Below are 24,670 nucleotides of genomic sequence, written 5' to 3'. Positions count from 1 at the left end.
CCCTTTAGGACAAAATGGCAACTCACTCCAGTATTCTTGCCTGGAGAATTGCATGGACAGAGGAGCCAGGCAGGCTACAGCCCATGAGATCACAAAGAGTGGGACACAGCTAAGCAACGGAGTGCAGCATTTTGGCTGTCAGCCCCTGAAGTAAATGTATCATATCTGATTGGCTTTTTCTTACCATGTCCTGTCTGTCACCAGGTACAAAGGTTTGTTCAAGAGTTTCTAGGCTTGGGGGAAAAATGATTCTCTTTTTCTCTAAATAATAAACATGAAAGATAAGACATTGATTATATTAAGTATTTAATACATGAGAATTTGTATTTTTGAGATTTAGGAAAAGGATAAATTACTTTTTATGAATTTTTTTTTGCCAAAATTGCAAAATAATTTTCTAGTAAAATAAGCTGTCATTCATATCAGTTAGCATCATTTAAGTCAAAGTGTGCATGTGTTTTATGTTCACCATTAAACAGGATCCTATACATCTTCAGAGACATGTTTGCATTTGATTTAAAACTAGAAACCCCTTATGCTTTATAACACTATTAGCGTGAATGTAAAAAAAGGAAAGTGTTTTACACAAGAAATATTAAAGCTATTGATTAATTCCTAGAAAAGAAAACATCAAAGCTTTCAATTTGCTCTAAAACCAGTTTTTATGCTATTTTGAAGACTCCTAACTTAGAAAGTCCAAATCATGTTTAATTTTTAAATGGGATCTCTCTGCAGTCCTAGGAAATGTATCATCAGGACTGTGTAATCAACATGAAGCAGATGGTGGAACAATTACCTGGTATATTTGGGCACTACCATTGGCCAATTTGTAGAGTGTGGGCCAGGAAGTTCATTCTCTGTTTTCAATCTGCTTTCTGTTATGATGGATAGTGGTTTTATTTATGAAAATCTTTGTATATTTTAGTGTCTATAATATAAGCTACATCTGCATAGGCAACTCTGTCTTTTCTTTAAGTTCACTTGCAGGTATATAGTGATGATTTCAGGATTCTAATTTTTGAGTTTGAGCTGTGATTGTTTTTTCAATATCAGCATAGCTTATTACTGTCAATTCTTTGGCTAAATACTCCCCATACTAGTAGACAAATGTTACTAGCTGATTTTAAAACTCTATTTAAAATTATATAGTATGGGTCATGATTTAGAGAAGACAGTTTTGAATGCTAATTCAGAATTATGTACAAAGGTCATTAAAAGCACATTTAAAACACCTACTTTTCAGCACCTTGGATAAGCTCATCCTAAATAAAATGCATTTATATTTTAAATTACAATTAAAAGGATCTGTTAATCTCATTTTGATTTCAACTTTTTCTAACACATTATTATATTTAGTAACTTCAGTCATCATTATCTGGCTGTCTATAGGTGGTCACATAAATACCTAGACACTTGTGTGTGTGTGTATATATGTATGCCTAGCTCTAGAACACTGTTGTTCTATTTGATAGTGATCAAACATTTTGTTTTAAATATAAGAAGTGACTACACAGTAATGATGCTGACCTCACTGTATGATTAATATGTCTTAAACTCAAGTTTTATTATTTACCAAACATAAAAGTGGACAAAATAGTATGATGAACCCCATTTTACCAACAACTACAAGACTTTTGTCCATTTTGCTTTTTCAATACCCTCCTCTTACATTTTCATATACACTGTTCTGAAATAACTTCCCAAACAATGATTTTTTTAAGTACTGACTACAGCAAAAAGAGTATATTTTTTCAAGATAATGATCTCACAAAATAACCTTTATCTGTTTGTCTGCATGTATTTTTAGCATTTTTTTCTGAAAATGGTCTCTATTTTAGAAATAGTCGAAATGATATTTTTTTGGTTTCATAAAACCACATCAAGATCTTTTGAACTTGTGCAAGATTGTTACTGAAACTTAAAATATATCAACCTAGATGGAAGAACCCTTGAAATGACAGTTTTCTTGTCATTTTCTTTCCTGAAAATAATGAGATTATGAGGAAAGCATTTAAAAACTATGTGTTTCTAACTATAGATTGTAATAATTTTACTCTGTAACAAAATTTGTTGTGACTTTCTGGTTTGGTATTTTTTTGTAGATTATAATTGGTATATGAATGTAACTCAGATATATATAATTAGAATATCTAATCAGTGCAAAAAAATGAGATGGTTGGATGGCATCATGACAGAGGATGATATGGTTGGATAGCATCACCAACTCAATGGACATGAGTTTGAGCAAGCTCCAGGAGTTGGTGATGGACAGGGAGGCCTGGTGAGCTGCAGTCCAGGGAGTCACAAAGAGTTGGACACAACTGAGCCATTGAACTGAATCAGTGCAAAAGAGTTTGGGGAATATCTTCCACTTCCTATCCTTGTTGCATAGGTTCATCTCTTTCTTTTCCTTTGTGACTCTAATTACCATTTCACCCTCATCTTCCTTGCAATTTTTCCTTGGGATTCTTCTGCATTTTATAGCCTGAATGTAAATCAAGGGACTCCACAATTGGCAATCTGTTTAACAAAATAATTGTGCTGATTTCTTAGTGAGGCCAGATGCAGTTTATTCACACTGGAGTCTTTTAGGAGGCAAGATTATAGAATAAGATATATTGCCAAATGGAAAAATAGTGGGAAAGGAAAGCACTGTTTCAGTGGCCTAGAATGTGGCTCATTTTTTTGTTTGTTTTCTTCTCTAATGAAGAAAGTTGACTCTGGTTTTGCAAATGTGGGGTGATGATCTGAGGTGGGTCGCAGTTTTTCTTTTGTTCTGTTTTTTCATGGATTAGTGTCCATTTCTCTTAAATAGCAACATCTCAACTTCCTTTGAGTGAGTTTTGTACAGTCTCAGTTTTGCTAGGGGGAACTGAGTCCTGGCCTGGTACATCACATCCTTCCTCCCACCGGCCATAGTAGTTGGTCCAGGGATAAGCACATGGCCCCAGTTTGACAAAGAGGGACAGTTTTACCCAGTATGAAATTGCTGAGAAATAAAGGCAGTCTTTACTTTGGGAGGCTCTAAATCTGTTGAGACAACCAAGTGAACAGAGGTTACCTGAGTAAATTCACACCGCAGAAAGCAGGATTGAAAGACACTGAAGGATGGTGCTCTTATAACCCCAGGCTCTTGGTCCAGCTACCTACCTGTATTTCTGGGTTATAAATCTATATTCTTAAATGTTTTTTCTGTGCCACTTTGAATTTTCTTTCATTTGCAACTGAAAAAGCTCCTGAACTAATATTCCATCTAGTCAGGCAACTCAAACTCTTATTTTTTTTAATAATTGCAGTGTTAACTTTGTCATTTTTATGCCTCATGTGCACATCCAAATCATTTGTGTCTTGTTACTTTAACCCCAAGTATTCATCAGTGCCCTAAATCTTAAATTGTCTCCTAGTTTTTGGCAAGCACTCATATGACATAAGTTGGAAGGCCAGTTTGAGTAAGAATGAGAAAGTGTAATGGGGAGAATTCTGACTAAAAACAAACTAATCATTTTGTTGCTCTTCTATGAAATACAAAACCAGGCCGTCAGAATACAATATACTAGAATATTACTTTAGATTTCCATAAAGATGCCTTCACGGAATTACAAGTTAATATAAATTTATTTAGCACTTCATATAACAGCCAAATTAGCTTAGCTTTCTGGCATAACTACTTTCTTTTTTCCCCAGGCTGCAGTACAGGAAAGGTTTACAGCAGTCTTGGGTTGGCATTCTTGTTCTAACACTAGCTCTTTATTTTAAAGAAGTTTCTTAACTTCTCTATCATTCCATTTCTTTCTCTGAGATGACACATGAAAATAATATTTTCTCTTCATATGTTGTTGTGTTACAGAATGTAATAGAAAATAGTGAGGAAAAAGTAGGTAATGGAAACTAGCAGGATTTTTTAAAAATTTATTAAGTATATTTATGATATTATGTTTGTTTCAGGTATATAGCAAAGTAACTCGGTTATACGTATACATATATTCATTCTTTTTCAGGTTATTTTCCTAGGTAGATTATTACAGAATATTGAGTAGAATCCCCTGTGCTATAAAGTAGGTCCTTGCTTGTCATCTATCTTATATATGCAGTAGTGTGTGTGTTCGTCCCCGGCTTCCGATGTGCCGGTAAATCTGGAACACTCAGCAGTGGCCATAGGACTGGAAAAGGTCAGTTTTCATTCCAATCCCAAAGAAAGGCAATGCCAAAGAATGCTCAAACTACTGCACAGTTGCACTCATCTCACATGCTAACAAAGTAATGCTCAAAATTCTCCAAGTCGGGCTTCAACAATACGTGAACCGTGAACTTCCAGATGTTCAAGCTGGATTGAGAAAAGGCAAAGGAACCAGAGATCAAATTGCCAACATCCGCTGGATCATCAAAAAAGTAAGAGTCCGGAAAAACACCTACTTTGGCTCTATTGACTATGCCAAAGCCTTTGACTGTGTGGATCACAACGAAGTGTGGAAATTTTTCAAGAGGTAGGAATACTAGATCACCTGACCTGCCTTTTGAGAAATCTGTGTGCATGTGAAGAAGCAGCAGTTAAAACTGGACATGGAACAGATGGGTTCCAAATAGAGAAAGGAGTACATGAAGGCTGTATATTGTCACCCTGCTTATTTAACTTCTATGCAGACTACATCATGAGAAATGCTGGGCTGGAGGAAGCACAAGCTGGAATCAAGATTGCTGGGAGAAATAACAATAACCTCAGATATGCAGATGACACCACCCTTATTGGCAGAAAGTGAGGAAGAACTAAAGAGCCTCTTGAAAGTGAAAGAGAAGAGCGAAAAACTTGGCTTAAAGCTCAACATTCAGAAAACAAAGATCATTGCATCTGGTCCCATCACTTCACGGCAAATAGATGGGGAAACAATGGAAACAGTGTGACACTTTATTTTGGGGGACTCCAAAATCACTGCAGATGGTGACTGCAGCCATGAAATTAAAAGATGCTTGCTCCTTGGGATAAAAGCTATGACCAACCTAGACAGCTTATTAAAAAGCAGAGACATTTGTTTACCAACAAAGGTCTGTCTAGCCAATGCTATGGTTTTTCCAGAAGTTATGTATGAATGTGAGTTGGACTATAAAGAAAGCTGAACGCCACAGAATTGATGCTTTTGAACTGTGGTGTTGGAGAAGACTCTTGAGAGTCCCTTGGACTGCAAGGAGATCCAACCAATCAATCCTAAAGGAATTCATTCCTGAATATTCATTGGAAGGACCAATGCTGAAGCTGAAACTCCAACACTTCGGCCACCTGGTGCAAAGAGCTGACTCATTTGAAAAGACCCTGATGCTGGAAAAGATTGAAGGCAGGAAGAGAAGGGGATGACAAAGGATGAAATCGCTATATGCCATCACCGATGTGATGGACATGAGTTTGAGTAGGCTCTGGGCATTGGTGATGGACAGGGAAGCCTGGCGTGCTGCAATCCATGGGGTCGCTAGGAGTCGGACATAACTGAGTGAATGAACTGAATTGAACTGAAGGCTTCCCTGGTAGCTCAGATGGTAAAGAATCTGCCTGCAATTCGGGGAGACCCAAATTTGATCCCTAGGTTGGGCAAATCCCCTGGAGAAGGAAACAGCTACCCACCCCAGTATTCTTGCCTGGAGAATCCCCATGGACAGAGGAGCCTGGCGGGTTACAACCCATGGGGTTGCACAGAGTCAGACGTGACTGAGCAACCAAGTACAGCATAGCACCACATGGCAGCTCATGGCTGCATCTTTTACCAACGCACTCAGATCATCCCTGGGTTGGAAAGATCCCCTGGAGAAGGAAATGACAACCCACTTCAGTACTCTTGACTGGAAAACCCCATGGACAGAGGACCCTGGTAGGCTACAGTTCATGGGGTCACAAAGAGTCGGAAATGACTGAACGACTTCACTTTCACTTTCAGATCATTTTAAAGGTAACATTGCAATCAGATATTAGGACTGTGTATTTTCAGGTAATGAATTACAACAGATTTGGAATTTAGGCTAATCTGTGATTCCAAAGAGTTTAATGATTTTCTTATATACCTCAGATTATACTGTCTTTAATTTATTTAGTCAATCAGTACTCAAAAGAACTTTCACATTTGGTCTCCCAGCCATTCTTTTTTTTCTTTTTTTTTTTTGGCAAGGGGTGAAGAGGTTACCATCAGGCTCTAGTTCTTTGATCACATATTTGCATCTTCTTCACTGTAACTATTATTTTGCCATAGAGTAGGAAAGGATGAAGTTCTAAAAATAAGGATGAAATTATTAATAATTCACCATCTCAACATGAGCCAACAGAAACTGACATTATTTTCTTTCCCACAGACAGGACTCCACATTCAGGAAGGGGAATTCCCTTGTGATGAAGTTAATGATGATGAGAATGTCCATAAAGAGGAAAACTTCCAAAATATTAGAACTTTGACTTTTAAACTGTAGTAAATATTATGGTTTTAGTGTAAAAATGAGAAATACTGATTTAATTCCTTTATAATAAAATTTAATAGTTTTAATTACTGTGTATAAAATATAGGCCTTTATAGGTCCTTTCTCTACTTATGAACAATGAAGCCTATGATTTGCTCTAAACTTTAGTTTTCCATAGCTTATCTGATCCCCATTACTGAACTCAAACTAGATTTTCCTCTGACATCAGCAAGAGCTTTTCTGAAATGTTTGCAAAGCTCCAGGTGCATGGGTCCCTGAATAAATATTATTTCAACACTGATCAGCTGCCTAGGTGAAGACCAAGTTAGGAAAGAGGTCTACAAGGAGTTCTTAATGAAAGCAGGTGGCTGTTGATAGCCTAAATAGGTTCAACAATTAGTTAGAACATTTTTAGGACTTTCGGTGCATCTCCCAAGGGATTTCTGTAATATTTAGAAGGCACTTGTTTAGGAAGATCCTCATTCATGCTCCCCTAATAGGGAGAACATATTTTTAAAACTACATATGGGAAGACCAGAATTTCTGTTTCTAGCAGGGAAAAACTTTAATTTTTGGCTTTATTCACCTGCTGAATTTTAGGAATTTCTGCAATGTCAAAGAACTGCCTTCCTATACATGATATGGCTTTCAAGTGTAAATCAAAAAACAATTACCATATTTATTTAGGGTAAACCCATAAAACATACTCTGTGGAACAAATTTCACTTAATAAATAACAGTCCATGCCAAGTTTAAGTAAACTTTATCTTCATGCATTGTATGCATTAAACATATTATCTACTCTAAATAAGGTAAACATATCTGCTGGACTAGAGTCCCAAAATAAGACGTTGAAACTTTCAAACTATTGTCATTTTTATGACACATGAGTTTCTTCCCTGATAAATTTAAAATGCATTTGTTTCTCGCCTGTATTTACACTTTGACTCAAATTAATCCTTATTCAAGCCTTACTACCTACATGAGAAAAGACCTATTAGCAAGAGTATACCTATTAAAAAATACTGTAAAGTATAAACATTGTTACTGACACTTAGGCAAATTAAATTCCCAAGAAATATTTTTTTCTGAAATGTATTTATTGGCAATAGGGTGTGAAATAAACTAAATCAAATTTCACATCTCCTTCAATGATGTTTTTGAAACTCTGAGTAATGACCCAGGTTGAGCCATTAATGCAAATCCTCAAAACTTAAATAGTTTCTTGATGCTTTTCATTTTGAGATATCTTTTAAAGAAACAACAGATGCCTCTCTACATGCATTCTAAAAATCAATGGAATTAATCAATAATGCTCTCCACAGGTAATAAATGCTGAGAAGCATTTCTGCCTATCCATATTGATCGGGAGAATTGCTTCAGATTGGTTCTGATGTGTATAAAAATCATTTCCTTATTGATCAAAGCCTCCCTTCTCCACTCTGATATGATATTTCATATATGGCATACAACTATTTTAGACTACATTCATGTATATCTGTGATAAATTTCCTATTATTTGTGTATGAGACTAATTTGAATGAAATATAAATTGGATGTTTTTGTTTCTGTGGGGGAACACATTGCTTGAAATTTATTTAAAGCATGAATAATCATGAGACATTACTGAATTTATTCTAATGAAAAAGGTAATGGTGTTTTTCATTCACATTTTCTTTATTTGTAATAAGCTTAAAATTTTTGAGTTTGCTTCTGTTTCTTACAACAGAATTCCATTTATGCAGACACATGCATCTATACAGAATGATGCTATTCCTGGTGGTATAAATAATAGAAAGCTGCATAGAGTTTTAGTCAACAGTTGACTCACATTGCTGGCAAGTTATATTTTGGTTACATGATCAAAGATACAAGTGAACATTCTGACCTTTTAACTAATGTGTGTTGTATGTATAGACATAGAATAACAGGAAAGTATGTCTTCTAAATTAACTGTCTAATAATTGTATAATTTTAATAGATATAGCATAGTTTTATTAAATAGGACTCTATGCATCTTTGATCCAAACAATTGCTTTGGCTAATAGTACATGATAATTCATGGTTTATTGGGTAAATATTATTAGATCAATCAAGGACTTTTCCAAGGAAGCTCAACTTCTAATTCTTGATACATTAACTAGTATTGTGAATTATAACCAAAACCTGTTATAACATATAATATTGACAGGTCTGTCAATATAACTTGGTAAATTCCATAACCATATACTGCCTATTTTCCTCATCTGACTGTTCCATTACAAAATGGCATTATTCTGGTCAGTGTATAAACTATTGTGGAAAGTGTCACTGAACCACTACCTCCTTTATTTATTGAAAGGCTTCATTCATCTCATGACTTTCATTTGGAATTTCAGGGACTATGAATTATATAACCAAGTCCAAATATCTATACTTTAGATAATTTCACTTTATTAATCTAATAATTTGATTTTTGTTCTTTTTTTTTTTAATTCTTAAGGAATCTCTGATGCAAAACAAGTTGAAATTTTTCAACAAAAGAGAGTAGTTTTATTGGATAAAATATGTCCACTGTATTCAAAAACACTCTTTGGCTGAGCTGAGGAAATGTCAGTCAACGTTGAAAGCATAAGTATCAGAAGGAAGATGTATTCTGGTTTGTTTCCCCTAGAACAAAGCTAAAGTTTATAACATCTTAAACACTTACCTTTTCTGCTCACTAAGGCTCTGATGAATCTCAGGCACCTGCTTGGGTTCTATGAGCTCTAAAAGAACAAAAACTGCTTTTCTAGGTCTCTCACATATTCCCAGGAAGCTAATTATACAATAAGATTATTGGAGTCAACAAGTACCATTAGAGTAACCACAGAAATGGTTTTTGAATTTTTGAAATATTTCTTGTACTTAAATAGAAATTAATTTCAAGTATTCCTGGGAGCAGGCATAGATTCAGCTGGAAGCTGAAGCTGCACACCCAAGAGATATTTACTCTGACTCATGTTACATTTTAGTGAGCGCAGCTTAATCACAGCGGGAGAGACAACATTGAGCCAATCAATAAAAATTCATCTGGAGGTATTAGGGCATGACGTGGAGGATAAGAGCTGTGGCTTTTGAGTCATATAGTCCTCATTTCCAGACTCCACCACTTTAAGCTGCGTGACTTTGGGGGAAGTTGCTTTTCTCTCTCTCATTTTCCTCCTCTGTGAAGCAGAGGTTCATAATGTGAACCACATGTAGAGTTTAAAATTCTTAGTAGCCATGATGAAATTAATTTTAAAAGAGTTTTAATTGAATACAGTGTATCCACTAGTATGGTGCTATATAATCAATATAAAATGATTAATGAAGTATTTTTCATTCTTTTCTCAAACTGAGTCTTTAAAATCTGGTGAGCATTTTACTGTTGTAGCACATTTCAGTTTGTAATAGCTGAATTTCAAATGCTCAGTCAGTAGCCATATATGAGTAGTGGCTACTATAATGGGTAGTGCAAGTATGTATTCACCTCATAGGGCTGTTGTAAGGATAAAATGAGATTATATGTGTGAATTGTTTAGAATGGTGTGTAGCACATAAAAAGGACTAAAAAGGGAGTTGTGAAAACAGTTACGACCGATTATTTACTGCAGCAGTGCTAAACTGGAGTGAAAAAGCAAAACTACACGACCTGATTCTGTTCTAGAGTAATCACAAAGTTAAGAAGGCAAGATAAATAGTTAACTATAATGTATGGCATCTTATTACAATATGAATGTAGGAATAAAGTGCCATAAATGCTCAGAAGGGAAAGAAAGATCTTCCCCATTAGAGATGCCTTGTACACCTTGGTGAAGAGAATCATTCTGAACTGGGATTTAATCAATGGATCAATTTGTCCTAGGAAGATAAGGTAAGAGGCCATGAAGATGGGCTTCCTGGCTGGCTCAGACAGTAAAGAACCTGCCTGCAATGTAGGAGACCTGGGTTTGATCCCTGGGTCAAGAAGATTCCCTGGAGAATAGCAACCTACTCCGGTATTCTTACCTAGAGAATTCATGGAGATTAGTGGGCTAACAGTCCATGGGATCACAGAGTCAGACATAACCGAGGAGTATAAGAGAAGGAGGATAGCGCTTTAACCATGAAGACAGCTATTCTTTAACCATGAAAGACAGAAGAAAATATTCTACCAGAGGTATAATAGAAGCAGTAATTCAGAAGTAAGGAAACAAAAAAATATACTTGAGAAATGATGGCAAGTTTTTAATGGAGAACAGAGAATCCATGTAAGAGTATACTTGGGTGAGCAGATGCAGATTTGTATTAGTGAAGAGGGCTTAAAAACCCTGCTAAGATACTATGATGTTACTCAGTGTAAAAGGGAAACAGTAAAAAGAGCACTGGTTTGGAAGTTAAAGATCTGATTTTAACAAAGTTTCACAATTACCATGAATATATTTTCTTACCTTGGGCAACTCATTTCACCTCTTTGAGTATTTATAGTGAAGTGATTAGATCTAAAAGTAAAATATAACCTGAGCATGTTAAGAGTTGTAACAAATTTTTGTTGTCACTGTTGCTGCTGTTTTTGTTGTTGTTCTAGTCAAGTTTATGGCATTTGTTTTGGATGGGAGTGGCATAATGGAAGAACACTTTAGGAATTATTGTAGACAGATTTAAAACTAAAGAAATTGTAACCAAAAAATCACCTGGGTTTATCTTTTCAATGGTCCTAACATCTAAAATTAAGGACTTTTAATATTGTAAACATAAGAGTTGAAAATGGAAAAATTGTAGAAAAGAAAAGACAAATGATAAAGGCCAGGTTGAGGATGGAGAGGAATAAAAGCTATGAAATTGTCACTGCAGTTTGGAGTCTGAAAAACAGAATACAGTAAGCAAAATTGAAATGGAAGAACTAGACATAATTTTGCTGGAAATGTGGAAAGGGATGAATCATTGAGTCTTTTTAGTATAGTAAGTGCCACATATACACTAGAATGTATGCATTTAGAATTGATATATGTGGAAGCTAGCTGAGGAGTGAAACATGGAGCTCACTTCCTTCTACAAATACAGCAAATATACAAGTGGAACAGTTCCCACAGAACACTTATTGAATGCTGGTAGAAGACTTCAGCCTTCCAAAAGGGCAAGAACACCTCCACATAACTGAATAGGACAAAAGAAAAGGGGGGGGGGGGTAGTCTAGAAGGGACCTGTGCCACAAGGAGGGAGCTGTGAAAGAGGAAAGATTCCTGAACACTCGGACTCACCTGAGGGAAGATGACCCTGGCTGGAGGGAGAGCTTTGGAACGGTGGAAGAGAGCACAGCAACCTTTATGCACAAGACAAGCAGTAACCCCACTCATGGGCATGTGTCCAGAGAAAGCTAATTTGTTAAGATGCATGCACCCCGGTGTTTGCTGCAGCACTAGTTACAATAGCCGGGACGTGGAAGCAATCAAAGGAATGGATAAAGAAGATGGGGTATATATTTACAATGGAATATTACTCAGACATTAAAAAAAATGAAATAATGCCATCTGTAGCAACATTAATGGACCTAGAGATTATCCTACTAAGTGAAACAAGTCAGATAAAGCCAAATGTCAAATGATATCAACTATATGTGAAGTATTAAAAAAAAAAAGATACAAATGAATTTACAAAACAGAAACAGTCCCACAGACTTTGGGACTTTGGGACTCAAGAAAGACATACTGTATAGCACAGGGAGCTTTAGTCAATATTCTGTAATAACCTATTCAGGAAAAGAACCTGAAAAAGCATGAATAACCACTATACACCTGAAACAGCATTGTAAATTGGCTATATTCCAATCTAAAAGTTAAAGAATTAATTGATGTGTGTGAAGAATGACTTCTGAAGACCACTGATGTTTAATGTTCTGAGTTTAACAGAGTATTAAAATCAACCCCAAAATTCTTTTCTTCAGTTTTAAGCATTAAATTTGTGCATATAAGGAAATTCAGTGGCATTAACAGAGAAGCCCCAAATGTCACACTTATCTGAATTATAATTTAAGAAAGAAAATTATTTAAAGTCAGTGAAAAGAAGCAAGGAGATCAAACCAGTCCATCTTAAGGGAGCTCAACCCTGAATATTCACTGGAAGGACTGATGTTGAAGCTGAAGCTCCAGTATTTTGGTCATCTGATGCGAACAGATGACTCCTTGGAAAAGTCTCTGATACTGGGAAAGGTTGAGGACAGAAGCAGAAGAGGGTGTCAGAGGATGAGGTGGCTGGATGGCATCACTGATGCAATGAACATGAACTTGGGTAAGCTCCGGGAGATGGTGAGGGACAGGGAGGCCTGGCGTTTTGTAGTCTATGGGCTTGCAAGGAATAGGACATGACTGGGAGACTGAACAACAATAACAAACGAAGCAAGAGTTTTTTAACAATAAATATTTCAATTAAAATCCCAACTTTATCTTCTCTGAGCCTCATTCTTCATTAGCTAAAAAGGGAGGCTATCTACCTGTTAGGATTGAGTGCAGGACATGTGAGGTAACTGGTGGTGCTCTAGGTGCTCAATAAGCAATGGCTGCTGCGAATTCATTCCAGCAGACCTGAAAGACAAACTCATCTCCTTTCTTTCCAAAAATATTATGCTATTTATACCATACCACAACTCCTCCTACAGCAAACATGTGTTGACTATTAATTACGCCATTTCATAATTAATGTCAAAAATGCTGTAGTAGGTAATATGCAGAATTCCTAAGCTAAAGTAGAATTTGTCTAGGTTAAGAGATGAGTGTTGAAAAGATTAAGGTAACTCTTGGTTATTTAAGGTATTTACTCTCAAACTGAATTTTCACACGCTTGTATCTAAAATCAAAAGTCTTCCCTGATGGCTCAGACTGTAAGGAATCTGCCTGCAATGCAGGAGACCTGGGTTCCACATCTGGGTTGGGAAGATCCGCTGGGGAGGCATGGCAACCCACTCCAGTATTCTTGCCTGAAGAATCCCCATGGAATCTTTTGGGGCTTCCCCGGTGGCTCAGCCAGTAAGGAGTCTGCCAGTAGTTTAAAAAAGTACCAACATTTCACTAATATTTGCACATTTTGTTAATATGCAATGAGTTTCCAATTTTTATTGGTTCACCCAAAGTGATTCCATATATCCAGATATAGTGTCACCACTTGATTTCCATGGGCTATTTCAGTTTATATACATCAAGAGAGTCAAAGATTCAAGTTTTTATACCATATCCAATTGAGATTGCTTTGCTCAAGATATTATTAAACCTGTATTTTTTCTCAAAAATTTTCTTTCTAAAACAGAGTATAAAGAAGCTCTATAATGTATATTTAGCACTAAAATTTGAAAGAAATACTAATTTTTTAAAGATTTATTGGCTTTGAGTGAAGGCAAAATTTATTGCTTTCTTCTTTAGCCAAAAGAAGTTGGCAAATTAATCCAAAGGAGTAAAATGAAGAGCAATACAAGTTATCCTCATTCAAACTCATTGGTCAGCAAAGAAGATAGTGATTTAACTGACAATAAATTATTCTAAATTATTGATAGATTAAAATAAATGATAAGTTTTTCAGAGATGTGTGGATCAGAAGATAGTCATAATCACTCATTATTGATATCTACTGATTTACATAAAAAATAACACCTAGAAAATTGTATCAATCTTCTCCCTGGACTGCCTACTTTCTCCCTATTCTGTAAAAGTCTGGGCATCCTGATAACATAAATGTTAGTCAAAAAAGGAGCAAGTCATCTTTTATATAATGTTGAAATATTTATATTTTTAAATACCTTTTAGATCATTGTTGATAAACTATAACACTAAGTATTTTAACCATATACTGTATACCCATGTGATATTTGTGGAATGTGTGCATTTATAATTTAGTATAATCATTCTTAAATACAATGCTAAATGACATTTTAAATAGTCTATTTACTCAGGAATTGCATATTAGGAGTCAACATTTTATTAAAATATTATAATGGTTAAGTATTTTGTTAAGATGTTATAAAATTTTAAAATAGAAATAACTTTTTCACATTTTTAAAAAGACACATGAACATTGTTGGTACAAGTTTTCATAAATCTTCATGTACTATTTAAAGTTTCATATCTATTGTATTTTAATTCCACTGACAAAGTTTGATGTAGCTAAATCTCCTATCCTTCCTAAATTTTCATTAAGACTGTGACATTGGTATGACAAATGATTCATCCTGTAATTTATTTTTTATTGCCAGTCATCAGGATGTTTAGAAAGAGAACTGGGCACATGTTTCTAAATACTTTGTAGAGATGCTACCAGTAGTCTGTGATTTTTTTCTTCTTTTGAGAGTACCACCCCTCTCTCTCACACCAGTAGATACTAATGTAGTAATTAATACATCCTGATTAGTAATTGACACATCCTAGTAAGTAATTTTGCAAATCTTCTAACCTAGAAGCAGTTAAGCATCTCAATTCCCAGTAAAACTAATTTTGAGGTCAGACATTCTATGCCATGTAATAATCCAGTATACTTTATAGAGGTGAACACGATGTTAAATAGATAGATGGATACACACCCTCTTACAGTCTTTTGAAAATGAGATCAAGTAAACCTGCAAACCTCACCGTGAACTTGCTGACTCAAATCTGTTCAAGCAAAGACATCTTTTTTAAATATCTGCAGCATGGTATTGTTGAATTATATTATGAAATAATATACTCCTGTCATCAAATTCCAATATTATTATTTTCTCTATTTTATTGATCAAATTTTCAGAAATTGCTGATAACTTTCACAAAGATTTTCAGTTATAATTTTTAGAAATTTGACTCCAATAAAAGGTAATGGTTTAAAAGCTAAATTGTTTCCCTTTTCTTTAGGGGCTTTGATTTTGCTTGGTTTTATTTGCAAAAAATAGAAAATGATATTTACCATCTACCTTGTTATTATATGAAGACTACAAGGAAAAGAAAGTCATTTAATTCTTAGGAAAGTCACAAACAACTGTCTATAGTGTGAAGTTGAAAGTGGAATCCATATGTAACGTCTCTGTCGGCAAAGACTTGGTAGAAGGGGCTTTGTAACAAATATTCAAATCTGCTGCTTTGGACACTCAAATCCATCCTAAGGATCTTTGCTGTGTCAGGCTTTGTGCTAGATGAAGAAGCCCAGTAGATAAAAAGGTTTGTAAATAGGCCATATTTATCACGGTCAACATTACCATGTTTCAAAGACTATTCATGGCAATTGGGGTTAAAATATGTGATTAAATATTTCACAGTGACCTTTATGGCAATATCATTATAGAATTTTTAACACGGAATGGTAAAACTCTACTTTTACAGTGCATCACCTACTTAACATTGGTCAAGAAAGTGTCACTGATAGCAATGCTATGCTAGATATAGAAAACCTAATGACTAAAAAGGCCAGACTCTGTATTCAAAGTGCTGGTGACTAAATGTGAGCTCCCTCCAATACCTAGGGTGTCATCTTAAGCAAGTTATTTAGCATTCCCAAGTCTCTTTTTCATCACCTATTTAGGAGTTATTATTTTATCATAAATATTATAAGATTATCTGGAATAATAGATACTAATTAAATTTACTAAATCTAGTGTATAACATATTGAAAGAGTTTAATGAGTCTTAAATGTCATTACTGGAATGATAATATATACCTTCTAAATATGGTTGCATAATTCCATGGACAATACTAATATCACTTATTTAACCCATACACTGAGCTTATATAGATATATTTTATTGCTTTTACTTGCTTCCAAATTCCCTGATAGTTTGCTGCAAGATTTCTTTAATAAAAGTTAGTTGGAACTGTATGTGGATATGTTTTTCATTTTAAGGAAATTATTCACTCACAAATATATGGTATAAAAATGTTAAGAATACTCTGTGCTATATTTAGCTCTTTTATGATACAAAATTTTAGTTTAACAGAATTTTAAATTAGATTAAAAATGCTAAGACATCTTTGAAATGGAGGTATTTATTTTCACTTCAACTCCAAATAAAAGTTTGCTGGACCAATGAGTATCACAATTTTTAAAGTATAGATGCATATTATTATAGTTTTAAGCAATGATGTAGTATAGTAAACAAATTTTAATATAATAAATTTAAGTATAACAAATGTAAGTATAAATTATCCACTGTGTATGTATATTTATGTATGTATTAGTGTGTATATTTATATCTTTGCCATAGATATTTTGAATCCTATTTTAAAAACTTTTCCAGAGATAATTCCCTTGAAAAGAAAGGTTTATTGTTTACTTGCTTTCAATCTCATCTCTCAAAATTATTTATTAATCCCAAATACAAGGAGACTAGCAGGGCATTTTATGACCTCTACATATTAAATAGAGAGATCATTTAAAAATTTTAACATCTACTCGTTGGCATATCTTAATTGTGACTGGGATTATTTCCTATACAACCAGGAGTTAGTTCAGATTTGTTGACTGACATCTAACATGAGCCTGGATTATAGTTGAAACAAAACTGTGTATTTTATTGCTTGTAAACTGTTACTGCTTGAAATAAAACTTTGATTTTCATTCTTTCTCTCTTCCTTCCTCTCTCCCCCTCTCTCTCTCTCAGGTCGAGTTTTAGCTCAGGCAAGTGGCAATGGGGTTATCCATTTGCTGGATCTTAAATCTGGGCAGATTCACAAACTGATGGGCCATGAGAGCGAGGCTCACACAGTCATGTTTTCTCGTGATGGAGAGACCCTGTTTTCTGGAGGCTCTGACGGCACCGTCCGAACGTGGTCTTGACGCTCAGTGCATCCCACTGCAGAGGGCATTCCCTTTAAGGCTTGAAAATGCCTCATATTGTCCCAAACCAGTAAAGAGCTGGTTAAATGTGTCAGCAGGTAACATTTACAATTTGCTTTAAAACTTGCTTTGGACATAAATGCTAGTGCTCATACTGTTACCAATAAAAAATAATAACTTTCTGACCATTTATTTGTGTCTTTTTTTTTTTTTTTTTTTTTTTTTTCTCCTTTTGATAAGAATTCCAAAAACAGAGCATCTTTGCTAGTGGTTTGGAAGAAACAGTTTTACAATGACGCCTAATGACAGACTAGATGAATTACAAGAGATTGATTTTTGAATGTTAGAAAACAAACTGCAGGAGAACCAGGCTACTTTAAAAAAAAGAATCAAATCTAAACTGAAAGAAGACCTAAAGTGTAGTTATGTATAGCACGGAGAAAGGCTTTCTGCAAACAAAGGGTCAAGTAGAATTTGGGAGCATACGTTTTCACAAATTCTTTAACAATGATTGTGCTTTATCTGTTAATAATAATCAGAGACTGCAGGTGGCTTAAATCTAAATGCAAAGCTCTTCAGAACTTTCATCTCTGCAGCCCATGCAAGAATGCATTAGGTATAGTTACAGTGTTTTTTTTTAATTAGTGTTTTATTGTAATTTCAATGCAAGTAAGTATCTCGCACGCACGTAAAATGCCTTTTCCGCCTCCTAACGCACGCATCCACTGTATAAAACGCGACTGCTTAGAGAAGGCTCTAGCCTGGTCTCAAGGAGCAGCTCGGGATTTCGACCTATCTGGGTTCAGAAGCCAGTTGTTGGCGCTGTCCGTGGTGCTGAGGAATTCCCGGCTGCCGGCAGAATGAGCTCCAAATCAGCAGTCTGCAAACTGCTCTCAGTGATGCAGAAACCCAGCTAAAGTTGCTCCTTCCCTTCACGTCCACAGTTAGCATTTTCTGGCGTGTAAGAGGGGATTCAAGCAACATATTGTGGATGGTGTTGATGTTCTTGCCGGCGGAGTGGGCTTTAAGCTACAGCATGCTGTTGCTGATTTTGATCCTCAGAGCCTAACCAAATCACCTCTACTGCTGTATCAAACACTGTGTAAGTGAACTCATGTGTGGAGGAGGCATAATCAGCTGGGAAATTTCGTAGAAGGATCTGGGAAAAGGCTAAAAATAAGTTCAACATGATTCTGCTCGTGGGGTCTGGATTGCTACAGGACCAGCATTGCTTCTTGCTTTGAATTCTGAAGACAGGTCCAAAGCATATTTCTTATGTGTGTCTGCTGTGTTTCTCTCTGGAAGGGCGGGAGACTGCTTCTTGACTGTGTTTTGAAATGGGAGGTAGAATGGATTGCCTTTAATTCAAGCCTGGAAAATGTATTCTTTGGATAATTAAAGAAAACTGCTTTCCTAACACAAACGTGATCTTTTAGTTCGTATTGGCCTGTGACCCCCACCACCACCATTTAACCTCCAGAGTGATTAGGTAAGTGTATCTTATGACATGAGTTATGTTTGTTTTCTCAAAGAAATAGATGCAGTCATTTTAAATCACATGTAGCAATATGGGGAGGGGGAAAGTTTAGCTGAGAAGTGATTCTCAGTTTAGCAGTGTTTGCTTACTTATTAAAGATCTTCAGATAAGCATTTTTATTTCTCTAATATTTCTTCTCTTAAATAATTATTAAATTGCATGAGAGTAGCACAGTTAGGAAGAATGCTTTTTAAAAAATAATAAGTTTCCTATATTGAAGAGAAGACCTTGTTTTCTCCATGCAGGTTTTTAAATATATTTCATATTTAAAAAGCATGTTTAATGTTCATATAAAGTGAGTATGACATCCCTATATTACCTTTGAGTTTGCATTTACCCTAGCCTGACACATTAATGCCTACCTGTAGCTTGCAAAGAGATCATTTTTTGTCTGTGTCCTTTTGAAACAGAATGATCTGGGTATTTTATATGGCTTATCTTGCATGTATTGACAAAATACTACTAGAAAACTGTAAGAAAGCACAGTAGCTCCTTTTTCTTCCAAGATAAACTTTCTAAGTATGTGGGAAATGTGTAAATGCATGACTTAATTAGAAAATTATGATTTTCAGAAGCTTGTATGATGTCTGTAGCCTCTATGGTAATTTAAGAGAAAAAATGCTTTGTCAAAGGAAGCTTCCAGCTTCTCAAGTAGAATTATAGGTTTGCATTTTTTTTGGTTCTGTCGTGACTCATTATTTTTGACATATTTTAAAAGAGATCCATCTCCTTTATCATCACCTTTGCAGAAGGAATTCTAATATTAGAGAGCAGTTTTTTCTCTTGAAGGAAGGCATGAATATACTATCTTCCATTTTACTATTACCAGAATTTGCATATCTAACTTAAAATGCAAATATAATAGTTCTTGAAGTTTTCTAGTGCCATCTTTACCTTACTTAAAATTATTATGTACACATGTTATACTAAAATAGATGGTTTATTCACTGCTATTATAATCTGAAAATAAAACAAATGAATAACCCTTGTAAAATGATCTGAAAATGCCCTATATACAATTTTAGCAATATTGGAAGAAAGCCAGCAACATGTAAATAGACAAATGAATTATTTGACATTTTACTCATCCATTACTCCCTAAAGTCACAATTTCTCCAATGCTTTGTATGAGTTAGTCATTCTAACCATTTAAATAAGAGCCCACTACCAACACTCCCCATCAAGTACTAATACTAAGTGAAGTTTACAAGCGTCAGTAACACCAAAGTATGTAAGGTAAATTTTCTACGAATTGACAACTCCTTATTATTTTAGGAAACTTCAAACAGTTGTACATTGGCATTTTTGTGCAAATTGCCTAAATGCAAGTATCTTTGGCATGTCAAAAGGAGAGGTATATTTTTGAGAATATGTGAATGCTATTTTATATTGAAGTAATTCAAGTATAATTTCTTACATGAATATTAGACTCAAGTTACTGTAAAAATAATTTACAGATACATCTTTCCTGCCCACTAGGAGCTTACTTCCTGAATAAAATAAAGGTGTGGACAATAATACAAATAAATTTGTCTTTAACAGATCCTTTTCCATACATGGTGTTTTCTTATTTATTATATAAAGTTTTCATTCTGTTACTCACTGTGAAATACTTGTATTATTTCCCTTCTTAACTATGTTTCAAAATCCAGATTCATATCCACATAAACAAGTAAGCCATATTGAGACCACTGTTGTTCTCTAATTATAGACATAAAGTAGTAGGAAGGCCTTTGTACCAGCTCCATCCAATGATAATTTACATTCAACTGTTGGTTTTTTGTCTTTCTTTTAGAAGCAGCATGTTTTCTCCCTAATCTCTGGCATTTTCACACAGATGACTGTAACATATATACATTCTGTCTCTCACTAGTTTGGTTTTGTCAGTGAACTCAAAGAGAATGTGTATTCAGATATTCTTGAGTTTACTGTAACTATTAAAACTAGTAAAATTGAGTCTCCGTAAAACCACTTCTTACAAGATAGACAAAGCTAGACCTTTGAAATTCAGAAGGTAAATTAAAGCTGAAATATCCAAGGTAAAAGAAGTTCATAAAGGACAAATTTTAATGCATATATTGCCAAGGATCAACCCTCCTAACTTCATAATAAAGTGCAGATAGTTGCATGAACTTAGTCTATTTGAGGTCTTAGGAGCTTCCAAATTGGGTTTCCCAGGTGGCTCAGTGGTATAAAGAATCTGCCTGCAATATGGGAGACTCAGGATCGATCCCTGGGTCAGGAAGATCCCCTAGAGAAGGAAATGGCAAACTGCTCCAGTATTCTTGCCTGGGATATCCCATGGGCTGAGGAGACTGAAAGGCTACAGTCCATGGGGCCACAAAGAGTTGGACATGACTTAGCAACTCAACAACAGCAACAAAACTTTCAAATAGATCGCAAATAAACAGATCTCAAACATTTTAAGAGCATGGGTTTAAATGAACCTATATTCTCTTTATATATGTCAAATCATTCTTTTTAAATATTTGTTTTCAGCTTGCCCCTCTTGTATTCTCATGGAAGGAGCTGAGTATATCTAATATTAGAACATCCAGAAGCCGTTGAGGAGGGGGATGGCTCTTCATATTCATGAAGCTTGCATACTGCTATTGGTCATCCCTGGATTGGTCACCTCTGCTGCCATCAGTCATGAAGACTATCCTGCTGATGAAGGTGACCAGACCTCCAGTAATGACAACCTGATTTTTGATGACTATCGAGGGAAGGGGTGTGTGGATGACAGTGGCTTTGTATACAAGTTGGGAGAAAGATTTTTCCCAGGGCATTCCAACTGTCCGTGTGTCTGTGCTCTGGATGGACCTGTTTGTGACCAGCCAGAATGCCCTAAAATTCACCCAAAGTGTACTAAAGTGGAACACAATGGATGCTGTCCTGAGTGCAAAGAAGTCAAAAACTTTTGTGAATATCATGGGAAAAATTACAAGATCTTGGAGGAATTTAAGGTATGAGTTGCCCTCTATATTCATTGAATACTAACTTTTTACACCACATACTTAGATCACGACATTAAAATTACAGTTGAAAAAGCACATTTTAAAATTTCTCTTTGATTTACAAAAATGTGACTCCAGTTAGCCTAAGTACCACTGTGGTGGTACAATAGGCAATTGGTTTGTTGACCGATATCTGTAGGGTTTCACAAGAATTTTTTTTTTCCTTCAGAAGTATTGAGCATGCTTACCATTTTTATTTTTGCCCTTAAATGTTTCATTGTGTTATTACAAAATATGTTTTCTGATGGAAACAATTTTGTTTAAAAGCTATGTGTTTATTAATGTTCAAATTTTGTGAGTTTCATGTGTGAGTGTGTGTGGCTTATTAGCCTGTATTTGGAGCCATTTAAATGTAGTCTAGAATTATCTATTTAGTGTATGGAAATTCAAGTACTACAGAGACACACTTCTGAGCTGTGGTCTTTGTATTAAGAATATGCATTGGACTTACATGTTGTAGAACATGGTTCCCATTCTGTTCCTTTATCTTTAGATTTTTTTTTTTTTTTTTGACATATAAGACCCCAGAGAGAACTGAATTTCTATCATAGTCCCTTGTAAAATGTAGTTTTTTTAAAAAAAAGGCTAGTTTTTCAGGCTTTCGTCCTCAATGGTATTTTTAGTCTTTCTTTTATGCTGGCATCATGTTGTCAAGTAACTCGGACTTCATTTTTACCTCTTCTTTGAGCCTCTTTTTTCCAATGACTAGTTTTAATTAGGGTTTCATACAAGCCAGATCTGAACGCTTGAGGTATAAATTAATATATCAACATGTCCTCAAATGCAATGACAGTTTTGCCTTGAGGTTTCTGTCATATTGGTGGCTTGATGTGAAGATTTTCATTTTGCCTAACCAAGGTCTGTGACAACGTGCTCAGAAATGTGTAGGCAAAAGAAGATATAGCTAGTTTTCAGTGTGTTTATGTTTGAGAGAAGAATGTTCAATTATTAGCATTGACCCAATTTCCTTCTTTACAAGAGTCAAATGATAGAAGTCAATACATGGGAAAAGGTTTTAACAGATCATGATCGAAGTACTTCCTATATGTTGGCAATTCATTGCATCCAGTCGATTCTAAGTTGTGGGTTCAAACCATATCTGATCTACCCAAGAAACCCAATAATTTTGACTAGTTTCCTTAGGACATGGGAGAAATTTCAGTGATAATTATCACATTCAACTTTCTTATATGTAAGTGTTATTCTAGACTTTTCATGTATTATGATACTTTGCTGCACAATATTGAGAAGGGGCCTGAGAATCTAGTAAAATTACCATTATTGACATCAAATAATAGTTAAGAGTGTCATACATTTATCAGTTCCCTTCTGGTCTTTCACGTATTGGACACATTTTGACATAGGGTAACAAAAGTTAATGCAAACACTCAACACATGACTGATTGTCGACATAGTTCTAGAATCAGGTCACTCTCCTCTAATATGCATATTTATTTGGAGTAGAATAAAAAGACATTTTAAGATAACCTATCTCAAGCAAAATTGTATTCCAGATAAAATTTGAGATTATTAAATATTGACTACCAAATTAAATAAAAGAATAAAAAATACTGATTTTTTTTGAACTTAGCTCATCACTAAAAATGCTATAGTTTTCCCTGTTTTTGTTAGATTCTTATTCCAAAGATAAAAATTATTTTGCCATATCAAACAATAAAGATATATCAAGTTAATAATTCCTTCATTCTAATTATCTGCCGCTGCTATAATTAATATTTAATCTGTTGATATGCACAACATTCTCCCTGACTTATAAATCACTGATTTTAAATCAATGTGATTTTTTAAAAAGAAAACAGATACCACTTTTTCACAAGGATTGGTTTTAAAAGCTCTAGAGATTATCTAGAGTAAATTAATAAGATTGAAAGAACTGAGACCAATCAAGTTTGATACTTGTCCAAAATTGTCAAGTTATTTAACCTTTTTCTAAATACATCCATTCTAACAATAAAGCCTATTTCACTTCTCAAAGCACTTTGGCTCTAGAGTCAGAAAGACCTGGATTTATATCCAAATTCATCACTTAGATGTAAGATTTTGGAAGGAGTCCTTAAACTTTTTGAGCCACAGTAGCATTCACTACAAAATGACCATCATAATAATTACTTCTGTTGAGAGGAGATATTGGAAAGAATTAGTGAAATAATTTATATGAAGTTAGTGATCTTGTAACAACTGATACACAATAGATACTGAAAAAAAGGGTCGTTTCACTCTTTCTAAATCCTAGTATCCAGTAATTTCCTCTGAGTTCTACATTCTTCCATGTCTTCACCTGTGTCTCATGATGGAAGCTTGACTTTAAAAGTCACTCAACTAAAAAAAATAAAAAAATAAAAGTCACTCAACTGAAAAATTCCAACAGTTTTTAAATTTTATACTTATCTATATGAACTATTATGCCTAAGTAAATATCAGCCATATTGCTTGTCTTCTAATTTAGTTTGTCTCTTGTAAGCTGATCTTTAAAGCTACATGCAACTTTCACATAATAACCTTGGCATGTTATTAAGGAGCTTATATTGTGATATTCTTGTATATTATATATTTATCTGATAAGTATTTATTGGACTTTTTAGTAGACAAGATACTGTAGTTGTACTGTATATGCATTGGAGAGTCAAAGATCTAGAAGGGAACATCTCCACTCATAAGGAAGGCATGAGCCAAGCTGGAGAGAGAAGTGGGGAAAAGGCAGTATAAAGCATGTGATGGTGAAGGTCAACACCAAGGGGATTATGGTTTCAGAAGCTTATCAACATGGTATGAGGTTTGGTCAGACAAACTGTCTTTTTCTTCAGGAAGGTCAAAGATGAGCCTATTTTTAAAAAATTAAAATTTATCTAGGAAGATTAAAATTCCAAAGAGGAAACTGCTTAAGCAAAGTCAGATATTTGG

General features: G+C 34.9%; 2 protein-coding genes across 2 annotated transcripts in view; both read left to right on the top strand.

Annotated features, from left to right (window-relative positions):
- The window catches only part of SPAG16 (sperm associated antigen 16), a 973,751-nt gene extending 956,557 nt beyond the window's left edge, over positions 1–17,194 (top strand). Inside the window, exon 16 of the mRNA XM_065930647.1 lies at positions 17,019–17,194. Within this exon, the coding sequence (XP_065786719.1) occupies positions 17,019–17,194 (176 nt within the window). The remainder of the gene's footprint in view (positions 1–17,018) is intronic.
- A 4,113-nt stretch (positions 17,195–21,307) lies between these two features.
- Positions 21,308–24,670, top strand: part of VWC2L (von Willebrand factor C domain containing 2 like) — a 174,256-nt gene continuing 170,893 nt past the window's right edge. The window contains exon 1 of the mRNA XM_065927670.1: positions 21,308–21,697. Coding sequence (XP_065783742.1) covers positions 21,308–21,697 — 390 coding nt within the window. The remainder of the gene's footprint in view (positions 21,698–24,670) is intronic.

This window comes from Muntiacus reevesi, chromosome 3 (genome assembly GCF_963930625.1).
Source record: "Muntiacus reevesi chromosome 3, mMunRee1.1, whole genome shotgun sequence".
NCBI lineage: Eukaryota > Metazoa > Chordata > Mammalia > Artiodactyla > Cervidae > Muntiacus > Muntiacus reevesi.
Note: the sequence above shows the minus strand (reverse complement) of the source record. Positions and strands in the feature narration are given on the sequence as shown.